This window comes from Acanthaster planci, linkage group LG06 (genome assembly GCF_054643075.1).
Source record: "Acanthaster planci isolate LZ-2023a linkage group LG06, COTS_SCS, whole genome shotgun sequence".
Classification (NCBI taxonomy): Eukaryota; Metazoa; Echinodermata; class Asteroidea; order Valvatida; family Acanthasteridae; genus Acanthaster; species Acanthaster planci.
The window spans coordinates 2,327,710-2,349,607 of NC_141782.1; the positions used below are offsets into that span (position 1 = coordinate 2,327,710).

At 43.6% G+C, this 21,898-nt stretch overlaps 1 protein-coding gene across 3 annotated transcripts in view; it reads left to right on the forward strand.

Annotated features, from left to right (window-relative positions):
* The window catches only part of LOC110973616 (uncharacterized), a 58,516-nt gene that overhangs the window by 32,671 nt on the left and 3,947 nt on the right, over window positions 1–21,898 (forward strand). For all 3 annotated transcript variants that reach the window (XM_022224547.2, XM_022224548.2, XM_087137684.1), the window contains 19 exons: window positions 2,316–2,399; window positions 3,501–3,752; window positions 4,177–4,281; window positions 5,224–5,286; window positions 5,576–5,818; window positions 6,419–6,661; window positions 7,188–7,418; window positions 10,107–10,190; window positions 10,477–10,719; window positions 11,339–11,506; window positions 12,065–12,232; window positions 13,187–13,522; window positions 14,301–14,468; window positions 16,861–17,112; window positions 18,195–18,362; window positions 18,706–18,957; window positions 19,935–20,107; window positions 20,332–20,406; window positions 21,206–21,370. In XM_022224547.2, the coding sequence (XP_022080239.2) occupies window positions 2,316–2,399; window positions 3,501–3,752; window positions 4,177–4,281; window positions 5,224–5,286; window positions 5,576–5,818; window positions 6,419–6,661; window positions 7,188–7,418; window positions 10,107–10,190; window positions 10,477–10,719; window positions 11,339–11,506; window positions 12,065–12,232; window positions 13,187–13,522; window positions 14,301–14,468; window positions 16,861–17,112; window positions 18,195–18,362; window positions 18,706–18,957; window positions 19,935–20,107; window positions 20,332–20,406; window positions 21,206–21,370 (3,473 nt within the window). The remainder of the gene's footprint in view (window positions 1–2,315; window positions 2,400–3,500; window positions 3,753–4,176; window positions 4,282–5,223; window positions 5,287–5,575; window positions 5,819–6,418; window positions 6,662–7,187; window positions 7,419–10,106; window positions 10,191–10,476; window positions 10,720–11,338; window positions 11,507–12,064; window positions 12,233–13,186; window positions 13,523–14,300; window positions 14,469–16,860; window positions 17,113–18,194; window positions 18,363–18,705; window positions 18,958–19,934; window positions 20,108–20,331; window positions 20,407–21,205; window positions 21,371–21,898) is intronic.

The following is a 21,898-nucleotide window of genomic DNA, read 5'->3' on the forward strand; positions in this document are numbered from 1 at the left end:
ACCGATTCTTGGAAGATCCAGGAGGTTCCTAGCGAAACACCCAGGAAATTCACTGGTTCACTGCCTGATTGCAACTCAAGCAGTGAACCGATGAGGCTGGTCCTTCCACTCTCTTAGGGCTGACAAATCTAATCAATAAATGTTCTTGTTTTTAAGTGCCTGTTTGCTATTGAGCCTTCATCACTATGCACATTTCTCAAGCAGTATTAAACACAGATTGTTGCTTGACTCTGTCAATACCAAGCAATTTATGGATATTAGTATGCAAACTTGTATATTTATCCCACTTCCACTTGTCACCATCTGAGTGTGAATTGGTGATTTATGTTAATACGAAATCAACCAATAAGTGTTCTTTTTCTGTACTTAATAGATGAGCAAACCTCACCAGTAACAGAAATGATTCTGTTGTATACTATGCACACTGAGTTGATGTACAGTAGTGTGAAATTTCTGGTTGAACATTCACATTCTAGGCTATATGTATGCATGAGTTCCCAATGTTTATGAATAAAAATGAAGGAATTGTATCATGTCATCCTAATGCGTCCAAGTTTCTGTCTTCTGTCTTGAATTTGCCAAATGTGCCAACCTGATGTTGAAATCATCTCCTACAAGTACATGTATATACATGTACCCGGCCACAAACATACAATAGTGCTCTTCCTTTAATGTTCACTTCATCTCACCATTCAGAATCTACCCATCTTTGCATGCTCTCTTATTTTTTTTTTGAGACTTGTGTGGATACATACACCAGTATGGGGTCAGTTAGACTTTTTATCATCAAACCATTCCTGGTGATAAAAGTCTATGCTGCTTTCATTCAACAGCTGGTTCTTGCCCACTGGACTACATGTACATGTATACATGTTGATCGGAAGTCACCGGAGACCTCTAATTTTTTTGAATACTCATCTGATATGGTTTTTTGATTGGTAACCTTGGTCAACACTCCCGCATATGGGCATACAATGCAAGTGCATGCATCAGTGTGGTGTGCTACCCACAATCCTTTGCATGTCCATTGCAACATTTCGCGGCTGAAGCTAGCAGTCACCAAGCCCCCTTATGTCCAGTAGGGCAGCAGCTCTGAGCTAAATGTTCCAGCAGGAAGTTTCAGGTTGTGGTTAGTGAGTTTGCATGGCCAAAAAATGATGACACTTGTGCTCAGTGGACTCATTTCATATGCTGTGCATCCCAGCTTTTACCCTTTAATTGTTGCTCTGTTGCCACGACTCCCCATCACATCACTTATTCCTTGATTCTGTCTTCATTCAGTGGATCAGTCATTCAAATGTCTAGTTCCCTGGGTTGTCAAGTTGGTGCTGTTGCTTTTGATAATCACTTTCTGGCAGTGGTATCTTTAAGATTTGGTAACATGTTTGCATTAAAACTGCCCCCATTACTCATCATTGTGGTCATGGTGTAAAATCAAATGGGTGATTCACAATATGGCTTGCCACCATGAGGTGGCCTAGGAGAGGCCATTGTTCAAGGTCACAGTCCACAAAACCATGGCATCCTTGCTGGTGTTTGCATGGAGCATATATCAGTAGACAACGTGAGGAAATTTTAGATACACGGAGACATTCCATGCAATCAAAAGAAGAGAGGGTTAATTGAAAGGGCTTCTCAAAATCTTCCTGGACAAACACTGGAAATAATTCAAGTTCCCTTTGTGCAACCAGTGGATAGAATTTGTGGACCATTTCCCACAATACACTGCAAAAATTGACCTTTCCATGGCAACATTTTGGTGGTGCAATGCATTGTTCATCACTTGTATTGGTGTTTGCCTGACAAAGCAAATGTTGATTCGTTGTGGATGTAGCATCTTCAAAGTGATATTTCCCTTTCTGATCAAACAGAATATCACAGTAAATTCAGTTATTGATATAAATGATCCTTTTAATATTTGCTGCCTTACTGGTAAGTTCTTAGTTATCTCAAACAAAAATAGTTCTCATTTTATTGCATTGATACAATCAGTTTATTTTACAACTGTGCACAATTTTTGCTTTCCTCAGTACAATATAACAAATTGATATAAATTTGATGATTAAAATTAACGAAATATTTCTGTTAAAATAGAGTAGTACCTTAGTTCATTTCCAGACTCCTCAGACGTTCAAAACTGTTTGACAAATATTTTTCCAACAATGAAGCTTGATAATTATACATTTTTGAGCTGGAAACTACAACTTCATCACAAGCTTGCTTTACTGCTGACTTTTCTGACTACGACACTTTGAGAAGGCTATGAAGGTTGTATTAACCTTCTCTTGGCCTTGTTTTCTTTCCTTTTGCATCAGATGGCCCGACGTGATGAAAGCCTCGGACAAATGCGGGAGGAACTGATGGAGGCTCAGCAACAGTACACCACCTGCTATGATGAGGTTAGAAATGCACTGCACACTACCTCTATCACTTTAATACTAATACCATTATACACTGTTAAGTGAATACTATGCTGTTATTCCACTGGTTAACCAAGGGACACCTCCCTTTCCCTGACGTACAAAAATAGGTTCCAAATAAATCCACTCCACATACTACTTGTTCATAGTTTGACTAGCCAACCTTAGGAAACTCCCCCCCTCACACCTCCCACTATAAGGTTCCAAGTCCACTCCACATACAACTTGTACATAGTTTGACTGGCCAACCGTAGGAAACTCCCCCCCCCTCACACCTCCCACTATAAGGTTCCAAGTCCATTCCACATACTACTTGTACGTAGTTTGATTGGCCAACCGTAGGAAACTCCCCCCCCCACACCTCCCACTATAAGGTTCCAAGTGCACTCCACATACTACTTGTACATAGTTTGACAGGCCAACCGTAGGAAACTCCCCCTACACACCTCCCACTATAAGGTTCCAAGTCCACTCCACATACTACTTGCACACAGTTTGACTGGCCAACCGTAGGAAACTCCCTCCCCCTCACCTCCCACTATAAGGTTCCAAGTCCACTCCACATACTACTTGTACATAGTTTGACAGGCCAACCGTAGGAAACTCCCCCTACACACCTCCCACTATAAGGTTCCAAGTCCACTCCACATACAACTTGCACACAGTTTGACTGGCCAACCGTAGGAAACTCCCCCCCTCACACCTCCCACTATAAGGTTCCAAGTCCACTCCACATACAACTTGTACATAGTTTGACTGGCCAACCATAGGAAACTCCCCTCCTCACACCTCCCACAGTGAGGTTCCAAATTCACTCTACACACTACTTTTACTGATAATTTCACACTTTCTCCAGCCATATTCAGAGGAGAACTGCAGGTGGCAAACGCTCCCAAAGATGACTAGAGCATACTGGTCAGAAAATTGATTTCAAATCGCCAGGTCATATTAGAATCGTGTTTCACCCCAAAAGCAACTTTTCTCCCTTATGATGTCACTGGAACCTTCACCAGTTGAATCTTTTGTAAACCCCTCCCTCCCAAAGAAGAAATGGTCTGGCATTGCTTTTTTTTCATCCAGGTGATTAAGCTGGAGGACCTACTGGATCGCGTCCGAGCAGAGAACGCCAAGCTGCAGAAGCAAGGCGAACACGACGCTGGGGAGCTGCTGGCCTTAGCCGAGCAGGCCCAACGGCTGGAGCTGGACCTGGCTGTGGTGCAGGAGAAGCACCGCACCTGCCAGAAGGAGGTGGCGGCCCGGGACCAGACCGTGCTCCGGCTGCAGGCTGAGCTGGACACGACACAGCAGCAGTACCAGGGCTCACTGGAAGAGGTTGGTCAACTTGTATGTCTGTGTAGTAGTAGGCTTTTATTCACATGATGGTCATTTTGAATCATGCTTCCACGTTTGTTTCACACTGGTTCGCCATTTGGAAAATAAAAGGTGGCATGGCTTTTATCCAAGATTTGAAATTTGTACCCATTAAGGTGAAAGGATGGTAATCTTTCATTTGACCCTTTTGCATAATCTTCAGTCCCATCTATATTAATTTTTTAGTAAACTTCTATAGTGACTGCTTCGCTTTCAATTCAAGATGGCTGACACGTGAATAAGGCTAAGCATCCAGTTCAACTTTAGCAAGAAATGTCTTTTATTTAAGCTGTGTGAATAAGATTTCCAAGAGGAATGAGATTTCCAAGAGCTACCTTGTGTGAAATTTATTTGTTTACCAAATAATCTCTGAATCACATTGCAGTTAGCTGCACACGAGGAGGACCTACAGGAAGCCAGGGCAAAGGTCAAGAGCCTCCAGGGAGAAATTCGTGACCTGCGAGACGAGTTAGCCCAGAGAGAGAGGAAGGTGAACCAGCTTTCTGTCTGTGGAAGTTGATGGTGCATGAATCAATAGAGGAAAAATGACCAAAGAAATAATTATGTGCACAAATCTCTTCATGCTCTGGCAATAAGCCAGTTAGGTATTCCAACGGCACATGCTCAGTGCAAGGCTATTTGGGAACAGCTGCGTGCGTATGCGATAGTCTGTCCTATCAGCGCAGCCAAACATTGACATGCGTGCTTTGTTCCTGAAAAACCTTGGGTTTTTGAACTACCAAACTGGTTCATTTGTGTATCCGTAAACCGGGGTAACTTTGGCACCATGATGTAACTTTGACACAAGCTATGGTATCCCCCTTGGTTGTAGTCGTCGTATCATCGCAGCCCCCTATATGAATGATATAAAATTCTCTCAAATGATTCCATGAAAGTAGTTTTATTATAAAATACACCTGGAGACTTGGCCTGAAGGATTTGCCATTTTTAAAACTTTGTTATAATCCTTTTTGATGTGTTTCATTAAATTCCAGCGACATGCCAAAGTTGTCCCGAACCACAGGGTAACTTTGGCAGCACTTAACTGAAACTCACAATTAAAAGAAGTGGACCGATGTTTGCTACTTCTAGATTAGACAAATATGTGCAATCAACAATGAAAAATAATTTCTTTTTTCGGAAAAGCAGAAACAATCACAATCACGATTTTAACTTGCCAAAGTGACCCTGGTTGACGGTGTTGTTTGAAAGAATTATTTTAGGCCCATGTGAAAATTATTGTTTATGTCAAAGAATCTTTAAATTTGTTTAAATACTCGTATGTTTATGTTTCATTTGCAGATACATATCCAGTCAAAATGAATACGTATTAAACAGTTAAAGTTTCATTAATTACCCAATGATTCCATCAGTTAATGGTGCAAAGCTAAATTGTACTTGCTTGGATCGTTCTTGACTTCTGCTGTTTTAGGTGGCATCAGACGAGAAATTTATTCATCAGCTGCAGGAGCAATGTCAGACGTCTCGAATGGAGGTAACCCCACTCTCCCTGAACCTTTGGCATCCAAGTAAAATTCAGCTTGAAGGCCCGTGCGCCTATCTTTGCAACAGAAATTGGAGACTTTTTAAAACAATGTTTAACATATGGATCGCAACCTGTTTAATGTCATGCCGACAGTTTTTTCCAAAGATTTTTTTCCAGTAGAAAACAGTTTTCAGTTTTTCTCATCTTCAAACCCTCAAGTGAAATTAGACACTGGTGAAGAAACAAGTTATCATAATGTGTGGGCAACAGTTAAGCTCTTCTGTGCTCCACCCAACAGAGTCAGACCCACCTGGCCGAGATCGGCAAGCAGCAGACATCCCTCCAGGCTGCCAAGCAACTCCACGCGGAGGACGTGCGCAGCTTCACGGCCCAGGTCAACGACCTCAAGCACGAGCTGGAGGAGGGGCGGGCGCAGCTGGACAAGAGCGAGCTGCAGGGGCTACAGCACAAGAGCGCCGCCGACGGACTGACGGCGGACCTGGAGAAGACACAGCAGCTGCACAAGAGTGCCATGGACAGAGTAAGTCAGAACTTTGCAGATTAGTGTAAATGTTGATGGCTGACATCAAAAAGTACATTGGACTCAGCTTTAAACATGCACTAAGAATAACTGGGATGGACTGTGCTGGAGAACTTGGGTCTTCAGAGACATTATTGTGGCACAAGAAATGTTTTCGATCATGTTCTCAAATCTGTCTTATTCAATGTACTCTGTCAAATGGGGTGGTGCCAGCCTATGGTATTTTGGGTTTCATGCCTTAGTTTCATTTAAACTTTGCTTAAACATTTATCAAGTACATATATATGTAATAAATCACAAATTTTGAGTAACTCATTGTAAATGAAATCGATCTGTACTGAAATTTTGTTTCGTTGCTTTGAGTTGTATTCTTATGTTACCAAAATAAAACGTTAACCTCACTTTCTGTTCAATGTGGCTGACTGGTGAATAAGGTTGATTGAAAGTACCTTGTGGTCATTTCTTAAGGATGGGACAGTAACTCTAGTTTGGTGAAGCACTACACTTGCTTTGAAATTGCATGGATGGCATAAAAATACTTATCAGGACGCCCACAGTTTATAAAACAAACCAGTGAACCTTTCTCCCTGTTTACGTCAGATTGTGCAGTTGAATCGATCCCTGGAAGAGCAGGAGGAGTCATACTCCCGAGCCAGGCAGGACGTGGCCAAGTTGCAGGACCAGCTGGAGCAGGTCCAGTACACCACGCAGGAGGTCAACGCCGAGTTGGCCAGCTACAAGGAGCGCCACGGCCAGGCCTTGGAGCAGCTGCAGAGGGCGGAATCCAGCTCAGCAGCCACGATACGAGGACTAGAGAAACAGATCGGGGAATGCCAGAACAAGGTGTGTAAACCCACAGGAAGGATTGTCAAGGTTTGACCCCGGTGAAGCAAAAATGCTAGAAAGGAAGGAATGTGACATGAATCCTGTTTTTGCTTTTTCCTCGGCCCTGCGTTTGTTTCCACATGAACTCTGATTCACACTTGCGATATTCTTGACAATCATTGAAGAACCTCTTTTTTTCAATTAACTGAAAACATTCTACCATTTCCTTTCGGCCAATAAAATTTAAATTTGTAGACTGCAAAAACATTCTTCAAATATCATAAGCATTACATTACTTGAATTCTTGATCCATCGTTGCCCTCACATTACACGTTAACCTCACATTAATTCTACATATCTGTAAAAGAAACTAGAATTGGATCGAGCTAGATGGTCTCAACAGAGGTACTGAAAGAAGAAAACTAAATGCAGTAGTGGAGATGAAGTCAAAGTTTTTGAAAAACACATAGAAATACTCTTTTCTTTCCACCTATGGTGCCCGATGTATACAACATGTACATCTCTGAGCATTATTGCTTCGTAGATCAAAGACAAAGACGACACAGCCGACAAACTCCGTCGCTCCCTCAACGACCTGGAGCTACAGCTGAACGACAAGACAGATCACGTCGAGAAGGCAGAGCGGGTGATAGACTCCCTCACAAAGGAGCTGGACAAGACCCAGGGGGAGCTGAAGGCGACCAAGGAGAAGCTGGAGAACAGCGAGGATAACATTGAAAACTTGAAGGATAAACTACTGGAAAAACAGCAGCAGGTATTAAACCATCAGATCATATTCATGTATTTCTTTGAGTTCTTTCTGACTAAGAAACCAGCAGCTCCTCAGGAGTGTACTGGCTATGTAGCTTCAAAGACCTAGGGAAAGCCGAAGAGAGAAGATGAAGACATTTTTGGTATTGAAGGTGGGAGGAAAACCCCAGAATGACGTTCCTGGATATAAAGTGCTAATGCATCCTGGTATGAATCTGTACTCTTTCATGATGAGTATCAAGGCTTCTTTAGCCCGTATTGCCACAGGACATAGTCTTTATGTCCCCTTCAAAGGACAGGTCTGTCACGGATCCTGGGACTTTTCTCCTGAATATGGAGTGCTAATGCATCCTGGTGTGAATCTGTACTCTTTCATGATGAGTATCAAGGCTTCTTTAGCCCGTATTGCCACAGGACATAGTCTTTATGTCCCCTTCAAAGGACAGGTCTGTCATGGATCCTGGGACTTTTCTCCTGAATATAAAGTGCTAATGCATCCTGGTGTGAATCTGTACTCTTTCATGATGAGTATCAAGGCTTCTTTAGCCCGTCTTGCCACAGGACACAGTCTTTATGTCCCCTTCAATGGACAGGTCTGTCATGGATCCTGGGACTTTTCTCCTTGATATAAAGTGCTAATGCATCCTGGTGTGAATCTGTACTCTTTCATGATGAGTATCAAGGCTTCTTTAGCCCGTATTGCCACAGGACATAGTCTTTATGTCCCCTTCAAAGGACAGGTCTGTCATGGATCCTGGGACTTTTCTCCTGAATATAGAGTGCTAATGCATCCTGGTGTGAATCTGTACTCTTTCATGATGAGTATCAAGGCTTCTTTAGCCCGTATTGCCACAGGACATAGTCTTTATGTCCCCTTCAAAGGACAGGTCTGTCATGGATCCTGGGACTTTTCTCCTGAATATAAAGTGCTAATGCATCCTGGTGTGAATCTGTACTCTTTCATGATGAGTATCAAGGCTTCTTTAGCCCGTATTGCCACAGGACATAGTCTTTATGTCCCCTTCAAAGGACAGGTCTGTCATGGATCCTGGGACTTTTCTCCTGAATATAGAGTGCTAATGCATCCTGGTGTGAATCTGTACTCTTTCATGATGAGTATCAAGGCTTCTTTAGCCCGTATTGCCACAGGACACAGTCTTTATGTCCCCTTCAAAGGACAGGTCTGTCATGAATCCTGGGACTTTTCTCCTGGATATAAAGTGCTAATGCATCCTGGTGTGAATCTGTACTCTTTCATGATGAGTATCAAGGCTTCTTTAGCCCGTCTTGCCACAGGACACAGTCTTTATGTCCCCTTCAAAGGACAGGTCTGTCATGGATCCGGGGACTTTTCTCCTGGATATAAAGTGCTAATGCATCCTGGTGTGAATCTGTACTCTTTCATGATGAGTATCAAGGCTTCTTTAGCCCGTCTTGCCACAGGACACAGTCTTTATGTCCCCTTCAATGGACAGGTCTGTCATGGATCCTGGGACTTTTCTCCTGAATATAGAGTGCTAATGCATCCTGGTGTGAATCTGTACTCTTTCATGATGAGTATCAAGGCTTTTTTAGCCCGTATTGCCACAGGACATAGTCTTTATGTCCCCTTCAAAGGACAGGTCTGTCACGGATCCTGGGACTTTTCTCCTGAATATAGAGTGCTAATGCATCCTGGTGTGAATCTGTACTCTTTCATGATGAGTATCAAGGCTTCTTTAGCCCGTCTTGCCACAGGACACAGTCTTTATGTCCCCTTCAAAGGACAGGTCTGTCATGGATCCGGGGACTTTTCTCCTGGATATAAAGTGCTAATGCATCCTGGTGTGAATCTGTACTCTTTCATGATGAGTATCAAGGCTTCTTTAGCCCGTCTTGCCACAGGACACAGTCTTTATGTCCCCTTCAAAGGACAGGTCTGTCATGGATCCTGGGACTTTTCTCCTGAATATAGAGTGCTAATGCATCCTGGTGTGAATCTGTACTCTTTCATGATGAGTATCAAGGCTTTTTTAGCCCGTATTGCCACAGGACATAGTCTTTATGTCCCCTTCAAAGGACAGGTCTGTCACGGATCCTGGGACTTTTCTCCTGAATATAGAGTGCTAATGCATCCTGGTGTGAATCTGTACTCTTTCATGATGAGTATCAAGGCTTCTTTAGCCCGTCTTGCCACAGGACACAGTCTTTATGTCCCCTTCAAAGGACAGGTCTGTCATGGATCCGGGGACTTTTCTCCTGGATATAAAGTGCTAATGCATCCTGGTGTGAATCTGTACTCTTTCATGATGAGTATCAAGGCTTCTTTAGCCCGTGTTGCCAAAGGACATAGTCTTTATGTCCCTTTCAAAAGACAGGTCTGTCAATGATCATATTACAGCTGGCCTTTCATACCCGCATACCAATGACCAATCACAACTTTGATTTGTGTCCGATATGTGTGCACAAAAGTGCAACATGCGTTAGCGTGCGTATGATGCACCCAGCTGGAAATTGTAGTGTGGCGTTTGGAGAAGAGCATGTGGTAAGTGCCCACATGCACCGTGGGCGGGCCTTACTGGATCGGTCTTTTAGTGGAGACCGTAAACATGAACAGTATTCACTGCCATCTGAAATTTAGCACTACATGAAATCTTTGTTCTTCAATGTAGTTAAATAGGAAACACCTTTTATAACGGTTTGCCACCCACAGTCAGCACAGTACCAGGAGCAGGCTCACAAGCTGCAGGCTGACCTAAAATCCTACAGGGAGGAACACAGGCACACAGTGCAGGAGGTATGTGAAGTGAACTTTATCACTCCGGGCAGACACTGCACATTTCAGATGTTTTAGAAATCTCCAACCTTGGAAAATGTGGATGCCCTGTAGAGTCAAAATGGAGGCAGAGTTGAGAGAGTAAACCCTAACCCTCTTAGAATCTTCAATATTCACCCGTATGTTGTCAAGGATTTAAAGTGGTTGATACCTATAAGGCTGCATAAGTTGGTCCTTACAAAGGCGTGTCAGAGAAAAGATGGCATCTGTTCCCTCTCAATCTCCGGCTCGCTTTCTTTTGTGCCAGGTGAGCGAGAGAGACGAGGCTGCCCAGCAGCTGCAGCTCCACCTGCGGCAGTTGGAGAGCGCCCTCGCAGGCAAAGAGCGGGATACGGCCGACCTGCGCATCCGGCTGGAAGAGGCAACCTTTGACCTGGAGGGGACCAGGCGACAGCTGGAGGATACTAAGAAGGAGATTCAGGGCCTGGAAGAGGTGGTTAAGCAACAGCAGCTGGATTTGGCCTCTGCCAGCCAAAAACACAAGACGGAGGTATATTGACGTCTTATCAAAATTCTGTGTAGTGCAGTTAATCTGTTAATAAAGTTTTGAAAAGTGTGACATGATATGCATATTTTCATAAACTGATTGAGCAAAACTTTGAATTTAAGTACAATTTTAATCCATTACTTCATATATTCTGTTAATTACTTTGTGTGTTGTTTATCAAGTTTAGCTGCGTTTTGAAACATATTAATGCAAGATGTCTACAATTTTATTAGTTTTGTTCAAAAGTTTTTAAAAAGCTTGTTAAAATTCAAGAAATTGTCCTTTAAATGTCAAACTTAAATAATGCTACCATTTTCTTTCATGTGGTTATTGAGAAATAGGAACACAGATTTCAAATAAATATTCATAAATAATTCATATTACATTTGGTTGAAATATTTCAATATTTTTTCAATATTAGTAAACATGTCAATGATTAAAATGGAAACATAAACCTGATTAATTTATCAAACAATAAAGTAAAAGGAAATGTTTGATGACTTCTTCGGAGTAGTCCAGGTTGGACTGCATGTTATTGTTACGTGCTGAAAGTGCTTCAACTGGAATGTTTGCATAATGTCTTTGTGTTTTTTTTCCTTTTTTCATATTTTGCTGTCCCCAGGTCCTGAAGTTGGAGGACCAGGTCAAGCAGCTGGAGTCCAGTCTGTCGGAGGCCAAGAAGGCCCTCAAGACCCTCAGCCAAGAGATCGAGCGGAAGAAGGAGAGCCTGCAGAAGAAAGACAACGAGATATCGCTCTCCAAGGAGAGCATCAAGATCAAAGTGGAGGAGGTGAGGGGTACAGGTGGGGTGGGAGGGGTTGCTAAGAGTGGGTGGGACGCGTTCGCAGGACGTTGGGACCAACTGGGTCACCTACTCAAGAGAGAAGTTTAGATGTCAGCTCCTGAAGGTTATGTGAAAGATCAGAGTTGATGGGGTTGGCTGAGAGGGAATGGTGGGTAGTTTGGCCATGGTGGGATTTGTTTGGTAGAGGTGAAGAGAGAGTAAAAGTTCCTGGACCGGAGTGTCAGAAGAAAAACAATCTGTAGAGATTAAGTCGTGAGATGTTAAATCTAAAGATGTCATAAATGTCAAAGTTGAAGTTGGTTGTAGAAATGACACTGTTGGGGTATTGGCACAGGTATTGTCTAAGGATGATTATAAACTCAGAAAGAGTTAAAGACCCTGAGATTGAGTTTAAGAGCTACTGTTACAATTAAAATTCAAGGTGTGGGTTTTTTACAAGATAGGAGTTTTAGCATATAGATTTAAATCCTTGCTTCAAGTGAAAAAAAATCTTTCCAAAAACAAGTTGCCAAATGTGGGATTTTTGCTTGTGCTTTTTGACAGATTGGGAAGTTGGAAACCACCGTCCGCAGCTTGAATGATGAGATCCAACAGCTGCAGGGCAGAGAGAGGCAGGCGCATAATGACAACGCCAAGCTCCAGGGAGAGGGTAGGCAACTAAGGGAAGACCTGACTGAAGCCAGGCAGCAGTACCGCGATGCCGCCCAGGAGGTGAGAATCGATTGCTGCCCTCTCCGCACGCGCAACACCCTGAGGCCATTGTTGCCTGAAGCAGCTTTTCATTTCACTGCTGTTTTCTTTTTTCTTGATATGCCGAAAAAGGAATTTCGTTTCAAGTCAAGTGATGATGGAAATATTCAAAGGAACAGATGCATTGTTTTGAAACCGCCAGTTTTCCATTATTGACTGGGGTTTGTGTTTTGAATTGGGATTAGAATTTTTATTGTCTGGAAATTTGATTTTTGCTGACGTGACATTTGATGTTTGAACAGCATGCCATTTGACAATTTGACTGACTTACATTTATTTTCAAGATTTGACTTGTGAGTTGAAATTTACTGTGAATTGACTTGAGATTTGATGTTTAATTGACCTAACATCTGGTGTTTGAATGATTTGAGATTTGACTTTTGATTGACTTGAGATTTGACATTTGATTGACTTTGGATTTTACGTTTGGTTAACTTGAGATTTGCCATTTGATTGACTTCAGATTTGACATTTGATTGACTTGAGATTTGATGTTTGGTTGACGTTTGGTTGACTTGAGATTTGAAGTTTGATTGACTTAATAATATTTGACGTATAATCGACATGCGATTGAAAGATTGATAGACTAAATATTTGACATTTGATTGACATGAGATTTGAAGTTTGACTCAAGACAGACCTGGGAACTAGTGCGTTTTTGCCATATTTTCTACGAGATTTTCTTGAAAATACAACTGGACATTTTCTCCCACATAAAATATGTTTTTGGGACATTTCGACACACCTGATATGTCAAGTTATGACGTGATGTTGATTCAAGATTTGACATTCGATATTGACTTGAGATTGAATGTTCTGTTGCTTGAGATCTCACTTTTGGTTGGCTAGTGGGCTTTTGAAGGATGAGATGAAACTCTGGTCTATTGATTCACTTTCTCCTACTTTCGTGTACAGCTGGCCCACCATGAGGAGAAACTTCTCTTGATGGAGAGCAGCCTGCAGTCCACCCAGGAGCAGCTCAGCCAGCGGGTGACGGAGACGGTCCGGCACGAGCAGCTCAACCGCCGCCTACAGGCTGAGCTGCGCACCGCCCGCGACCAGGTCCAGCTCCTGGAGGAGGAGGCTGAGGACCAGCAGGGCATGGCAGAGGCCCTGCAGCGGGAGCTGGCCAGCTCGCGGGAAGAGCTGGAGGGGGCCCGGAAGGAGCTGGAGAGGTGGAAAGGGGAGGGGGAGAAGCTGGAAGGGAAAGTGGGGGATGTGGAAGAGCAACTGGTGGCACTACAGGAACAGGTGCGGGGATCCAAAGAAGTCTTACATCCTAGAGGAAAAACCCTTTAAATTTGTTTAATTTTAGTGTCAATTCACATTTCTTGCTAATTTATTGAAAGCTGTGAAATGATAAAACTCATAGAAAACTCAGGACCAACTTACTTAAATTTGAATTTTACATATTTATAACTTAACAGCATTCATCTGATTTTTACAACGGGCAAAATACAGACTTTGTCAGTACTGACCCTGATGCAAAATACAGATACCATCATTGATGAATGCTTTTGCTTGTTTTTAATTTTTTGAAACACATTTTGCAAAACAAATGCTCCATTTTCAATCTGCAATTTGGTTATGGAATTCTGTTGTCCAACAGTGTGGAAACCCTGTATTTGATTTTCAGTATAAAAACGGTGGCTGCTTAGATTGGCTGTGAGGTAAAACAATAAAAACCATCAATAACATGTGACTAATACTCTCTACCAATTGAGAGACAGAATCTGGTTGAAATGTTTAAAAGATTGTCAGCTTAAATAACCAGAGTAAAAGACATGTACAATATCTGTGAAACTGAGCTCTGAAGATTTCCGTATACATATGTATTCATACATTTATCACGGCAGTTAGTATCAAAGAATATTTTTTGGAGGATCACAGGTTTTCCAAATTGTCAGTCTCAGATTCATGTCTAAACGGTAAACACTCGCCAACTTGTGGCTCCCATTTTGTTCCATTCTGTACGTGCTGTTTCATTGACAATTCCCTCCTGTCCTCTTCCTCCCTCCTTTGTCTCAAGATGTCAGAACAAGGCAGTGAGTTGCAGGACCAGAGGGAGGAGTTGGAAGCAGAGAGACAGCGGTACAGTGACGCCAGCAGACAACTTCAGGACTACAAACTCCGCCTGGGTGAGCTGGAGGACGAGATGGCTGGCTGCCGGTCGCAGATCAAGGACAAAGACGCTCAGGTGCAGTATCGAAGAGTTGTCCCTGACACTTACTCTCGTTAGCCCATTTTACAACTGCCTGCAGCCAGAGCTTAGAAATGACTTCAAAAACTCCTCTCTAAAGCCAGAACTTGGGCAAGGGGCCAATTTCAAAGCTCTACTCCGCAGCTGATTTTTAGCTGACAGAGCCTTTGATTCAGTCACGGCGACACTGTGCAGTAAGTGCAGTAAGCATGCTCAATCCAAGAGGAACAAGTTGCTAGGGCCATCCATAAAGTATATACGAATGAAATGCCTACTTTTCAGACTCCCCGCCTGTATGCATGGCGTACACAGTGGCTCCAACGCCCCTCCCCTGTTCGCATACCCCTTCCACAATTCCAGAAGATGCTGCTGGTCTTTGTGTCATGAGTGATGTTGCAGGTTAACTAATATAAGCGTTGACACTGGAGGATAAATGGTGGGGTGGACAATACTGTGGAATACCGTGTTTGAATTTCAATGCACAAAAGCTGATTCTGGTCGTTATTTGTATGAGAAGAGTATTGATACCCGTTTGGGTACGGTACGCACTGGCCTGAACCCCTCCTCCCCCCTCTGTACGTATGGTGTAAACAACGGCACCAACTCCCCTCCCCTCTGTACGTATGGTGTAAACAACGGCACCAACTCCCCTCCCCTCTGTACGTATGGTGTAAACAACGACACCAACTCCCCTCCCCTCTGTACGTATGGTGTAAACAACGACACCAACTCCCTTCCCCTCTGTACGTATGGTGTAAACAACGACACCAACTCCCTTCCCCTCTGTACGTATGGTGTAAACAACGACACCAACTCCCCTCCCCTCTGTACGTATGGTGTAAACAACGACACCAACTCCCCTCCCCTCTGTACGTATGGTGTAAACAACGACACCAACTCCCCTCCCCTCTGTACGTATGGTGTAAACAAAGACACCAACTCCCTTCCCCTCTGTACGTATGGTGTAAACAAAGACACCAACTCCCTTCCCCTCTGTACGTATGGTGTAAACAACGACACCAACTCCCTTCCCCTCTGTACATATGGTGTAAACAACGACACCAACTCCCCTCCCCTCTGTACGTATGGTGTAAACAACGACACCAACTCCCCTCCCCTCTGTACGTATGGTGTTAACAACGACACCAACTCCCCTCCCCTCTGTACGTATGGTGTAAACAACGACACCAACTCCCCTCCCCTCTGTACGTATGGTGTAAACAAAGACACCAACTCCCTTCCCCTCTGTACGTATGGTGTAAACAACGACACCAACTCCCTTCCCCTCTGTACGTATGGTGTAAACAACAACACCAACTCCCCTCCCCTCTGTACGTATGGTGTAAACAACGACACCAACTCCCCTCCCCTTCTGTACGTGTGGTGTAAACAACGACACCAACTCCCCTCCCCTCTGTACGTATGGTGTAAACAACGACACCAACTCCCCTCCCCTCTGTACGTATGGTGTAAACAACGACACCAACTCCCCTCCCCTCTGTACGTATGGTGTAAACAACGACACCAACTCCCCTCCCCCTCTGTACGTATGGTGTAAACAACGACACCAACTCCCCTCCCCTCTGTACGTGTGGTGTATGCAACGGCACCAACTCCCCTCCCCTTCTGTACGTATGGTGTAAACAACGACACCAACTCCCCTCCCCCTCTGTACGTATGGTGTAAACAACGACACCAACTCCCCTCCCCCTCTGTACATATGGTGTAAACAGCGGCACCAACTCCCCTCCCCCTCTGTACGTGTGGTGTAAACAACGACACCAACTCCCCTCCCCTCTGTACTTATGGTGTAAACAACGGCACCAACTCCCCTCCCCTCTGTACGTATGGTGTAAACAACGACACCAACTCCCCTCCCCCTGTGTACGTGTGGTGTATGCAACGGCACCAACTCCCCTCCCCTTTGTGCATACATACTTTATGCTTCAAGCCAGTGATCCAACACTACAAGACTCTATGCAGCCGCTAGCAGCAGTAAGGTTTCAGTTACAGTAAGTACAACTTTCAGGCCAATTCAGCTCTATCAAATTAGCCCCTTGCCTGAAATTCTGGTCTTTATCACAAATGTTACATGTAGTAGTTAAAATTATTTCTCTTCAAAAGTCTGAAGTTCGCCAACTAGCAGAATATGGCAGCCCTACCTCAGAAAGAGTCATAAGAGTCTATGGCCTTGTTTGTTTCATATGGATCTTGATCACGATCAGTGATTCGTCGTTGGTTTACGGACACCAAATATCGCCTAATGGATGGTGCCAACCAGTGTTAGGATCACTGATTGAGAATGTCTGAAACTAACAGGCCCTAAATGTTCCCCATATGAGGACTATCATATGCTAACTGTTCTATTCCTTCTTTTGGGGGGATTCAGATTTTTGAGAAGGACAACCACATGGCGACACTGGAGCAGGAGCACACCTCGTTGCAGTCCAAGCTGCGGTCGTTGAGGGAGGACCTGACCGAGCGGGAGGGACAACTGCATGTGGTCCGCCTCAACCTGGAGACCTCAGAGACGCAGAACCGCCGCCACGCGCAGTCTGTTGCGCACTACGAGGAGTCGCTGGCGCAGCTCCAGGCCGACCTGGAGAAGAGCCAGGAGGAATACAGGAGCGCCCACGCCGAGGTGCGTAAGGAGAGGATGTAAAATTCAACAAGATATTACCTGGCATTTATCTCCAGTTGTTTCAAGGTTTAGGCACAGGAATACTAGAGCATGTACACCAAGGTGTGCAAGGGAAAAATGCAGAATCCAAGAAGAGGTACCATGCGGTTTACATCAAGGTTTTAACAAAGTTTGATACGGTAATGGCTATGAGTTACCCCTTGTTTGATGCTGTATTCTTCCTTTAATGACACAATATGAAATGTGGGCTTGCCAAAGGATGTGTCAGTCTCAAGCTCCCCACAAAAATCTTTGGGCTTACAGAAATTTCAATTGTGTACTAGATATTTTCAATCCGCCAAGCCTTTTTTTCAGAATGATGACTCTGGTCATAAAATTTAATGATCCCAGAAAATTGTCCGCTTTGAAACATGAGCCCTTGCCAGTTTTTGTCTGTTCTACTTTCGGATTTCGAGATCGACTGTTTGGTTTTTATGTCCACATTGGTTCCCTCAAATGTTGTCACTTTAAAGAGCACCTCTAAGTAAAACATGTTTTCTTGGATTTTATCCATTCAAATAAATATGGAAGCATCCAAATCAAACGCAGTGTCATTTGTCTGCAGAGCTCAACTGTAACAAGATAAAAAGGGCTTTTTAGCTGTTCATGCCAAGATGCGAATTCTGAAGGCATGTAGCCATTGTTTGGCATGCACGAGGGTTTATCCACTACGAACACAGGGCGAGGGTTCCCCTCATTTTCTCTGTTTTCTCTGAATGACGCAATCTACATTCAGAATTTGCATCTTGGCATGAATTGAAAAAATACCCTTTTTAGCTGGTTATAGTTGAGCTCTGAAGACAAATGACTCTGCATTCGATTTGAATGCTTCCATATTTATTTGAACAGATAAAATCAAAGAAAACATGTTTTTCATAGAGATGCGCTTTATTTCCAAGGCATTTAAAATGGTTGTTGCCCTTTGTGTTTGTATGTAATCACTGATCAAATCACTTACAAATCCTAACCACCAGGCCATGCGCCCGCTTGCCCGACACGATAGGTAACGTTCATTTCATGTTGTACATGCTTGTTTTCCAAAGCTGGTTGAGAGCCAGCAACAGATTAGGGACATGAGGGTGCAGCTGAGCGAAGTCCAAGGCCAGCACAAGGAGGCCATGAACCAGCTGGGTGAGAGGGCCACCCTTGCCGCCAAGCTACAGAGCGAGCTGTCCAGGGCCGACAAGCAGAACCATGCACTGTCGGAAGAGGTCAGTCGAGTTAAAAAGATTGAGTCTAAAACAAACGTAGGCTTAGAAGACTTGTCTTAAATCTCCTTAGTAACTAACTTGTCCCTTTGGACATTTGTTCATGTTAATCTGAAACCAAGTTTTGAGACCAAAAATGTTATTTCTAACAAAACACAAAACTTGTATTCTGTGAGAAATTGTACCTGTCGACTTTAAGCACTATCGCACAGACTTGTATCACCTTTTCAAGGAGTGGGTCGCAAATTGTTGACGAGATGGTCCAAACCATCCGTCAGTCAAACTGTTGTAAACAGTGGTCGTGGCTAAATATCGATCTGAGCGCCAGCCTCCATTGTCTGAACAGGTGGGCATGTACGAGGACAAGATGCGCAAGCTCCGGGGTGAGCTGAAGAAGGTCCAGGACCTGAACCACCAGAGCCAGCAGGAGGTGCAGAACTACGAGGCTCACGTGGAGCAGCTGGCCGACAAGCTGCGGCACGCCGAGGAGAAGCAGCGGCTGAGTGTGCAGGAGGTAGCCATGCGGGAGGAGCAGATCGTGGTTCTGAAGGTGGAGGTGGCCTCGCTGCAGGAGAAGCTCAGGCATCGCATTGAGGAGGTACGGTCTTATCCAGTTTGCAGACCCTTTATGTGTAATATTTTGTGTTTTTTTGTTAGCATGGTTATTTAAGAAGTTTTAAGACAGAAATTATTACTATAGTGTGCCCGGCTCATATCTTTGGGTTCATGTCCACTTCGGGTTCCCCTTTACACAATGTCTTGTCTCCCTCTTTATGTAAATACTGGATCCACCCGTGCTTTTCTGGATTTTTGGTGTCAAAGTAGGACATCCGCATCTGTTCATCAATATATTCATTCTGGGTCTGCAAGTATCATTCTGTTGCTTAGATTAATTGATTGATTTGTTAAATTACCCATGTGATATTTTCAAGGCATAAGAAAATGACCAATGAACTTCCTAAACAGAATATCTTGAATGTTCCAGGCACAAAAACCTTTTGGCCCAGAATAAAGTTGGACGAACATGAGGAGGCCCTCTGTAGTTGGATATAGTATGAGTGTGCAGACAAGCACTGAAATTGCTCTCATCAGAAACATTTCCTTCTGACAAACCCAAGATGGACTGCTTGCTTTTTTATTGATTGAATCTTATTTAAAAATCTGAATACAAATCAAATCTGTCGTATGATTCCTTGAAGCCGTTGTTGAAAAGAGAAGGTTTACTTGATTGAAAAACATAATAGTTTTGAAAATCATAAGTCACATTCCCAGAAGAATTTGTTTTTGGTAATCTCATGAATTCCAATTTGAAGGGGCCACTTCAAGTTGACAAGCCCAGTAAACGTATGCAGACAGTGTCATTGATGAGATCTGAGTAGCAAAGCTGTCGCATTGCATCGTACGTTACCATTGAAAAAGCATGAACGTAGTCAGGTTACCTGAGCCCTACCAATTATCTTTGGCATCACTCCACGGTCACCCTGATAACTAATTGAAATGGTAAAACTTCTCGGGCACTGCATCAATTTGGTCCATTTTGTTTAGTCACAAGGGTTCTTTTTACAAACAATACAGAGTGACAAATTGGTGAAAGAGGTCAACGAGGCCACACAGAAGCACATAGATGTCTGCAAGGAGAACGATCGTCTGAGGACATCGTTGGAAGAAGCCCGTGCTAACGGTGACCGCCTGCACAGTGAGAGCGAACTAGTCGTCTCAAATGTCAACTCTTGGGTCCAAAGCCAAAAGTAAGCCCCAGCGAAAGAGAGGAAAACCACCATTTGGAAATTAAATGTATTTCCTGCAGTCTAATGGTTTGCCCCAGCAAACATTACTTTGGCCCAAATGCCAAATCTTTGTCGCAAGTCCCCAGAGCTGGTTTGAAACTACAGATCCTCATACCATAATCTTGATTCAGCACATTTCCTAAATCAACATTATTTCCTTTTTTGCTTTATTTCCATGGCCATAGAGAAGCCAATGAGAAACTTGGGGCCAAGATCAAAGAGCAGAACCAGACGATCAGAACGCTGAACAAGGAGAAAGAGTAAGTAGTTATTATCACATCCCTGATCAACAAAAAATACATTGAGCTTTTACTGCCTTAAAAATTATGATTGTTCATTGGCCGTGCTGGAGAAGAAGCATTGCTTGTTGTCTGCATAATGAGGTTTAGCATTTTACATACAGGCATTGCCTCGGCCAATTGGTCCAATGCTCTGAAAACTTTAGCAGGTCTGTCTGCATGTCAGAGTTGGAGGCAATCTCATGTTCCTGGTTCAGACTGTATTAGTTCCAGATTTATCACTGACAAACTGCATTGACAGTGTTGTGCTGTATTGTTTGCTTATTGGGCAGTCTATTGGCTGTATGTGTGCCGTAGCCTTCCAGAGATCAAAAAACAAAAATTCCATACCATGTTGACACCCCAGCTATTTTTTGTCAGTCGTGTGCTGACATTCTGATAAAAAAATTGTGATTGATGCAGGAAATACATGTAGGTGAAAACCTTACGTTTGTACCTTCAGAAAATAGTAGTTCATAGTGTACAGAAACTAGTTTGCTAGTGCTGGCATTGAGGGTTCAGTTCTTTTAGAGATGCCAAGCAGAATGACTGCTGAGCAGTTTAAGAGCTAAGCAAAGGTCAGCAGTGAATCATTTGCGAGAAATGTACAGTATTAGTTGATCAAACATTTCCTGTGCTTAGCAACTTTCCACGCTTTACTTTGCGAAACGTGACCTGAATGTAAATGACCACACCTTGCTTGCTTGGGTTGGTGTTGTGGCGCCTCGCTCATGGATAGACTCAGCCAGTACATTCCTCTGTTTGTCTCCGTCTTCCGCAGCCAGCTGCTGGAGAGCGGCGAGGTGCTGCAGCAGACGGTCAGCCGGCTCAAGCTGGAGAACGAGGACCTGCGAGTGGCCGCCGAACGCTTCAAGGCCCTGCAGAGCCACTCGTCTCATCAGCAGATGCTCCTGCAGCAACTCAAGAGCAGGCTGGAAGATCACGAGTGAGTTGGCCATGCACTTCAAATGGCACAGCAATCAGAAACTCTTGCTGACTTTGTAAAACATAAGGACATTACTCTGGTAGTGTAAAAAAGTTTGAGCTGTTTTAGAAGTTTAGTCATTATGGCCTTATTACTTTTTGAACTCTACCTTAAACACCAAATACGACATTGATAGAAGACTTGTGCCTTGTTAGCTTACAGTGTTTATACTGTTATCATCAGTTATGTAGTCGAGTTCATCACGAGTCCAGTCACAGATCGTTTCAACAGTCCAGTCAGTCCATTCTCAAGATCGTTCAGAAGTAACAGGTTGTAGAATGACAAAAGAATTTTTTCACAATAGCATAACTCGCGACTTTGCTCAAGACCAGATGACTTGTGATGGACTTGACTCCAACACTGGTTGTAATTGTTACAGCCCACTGCTGGATGTTGTGTGGATTGCTATTCATTGCTCTATTCAGTCTCACCCAAATGTGGTTGTCAAGGCCCCAATTGCACAGCCACAAACAGTCCAAGAAACTGCCT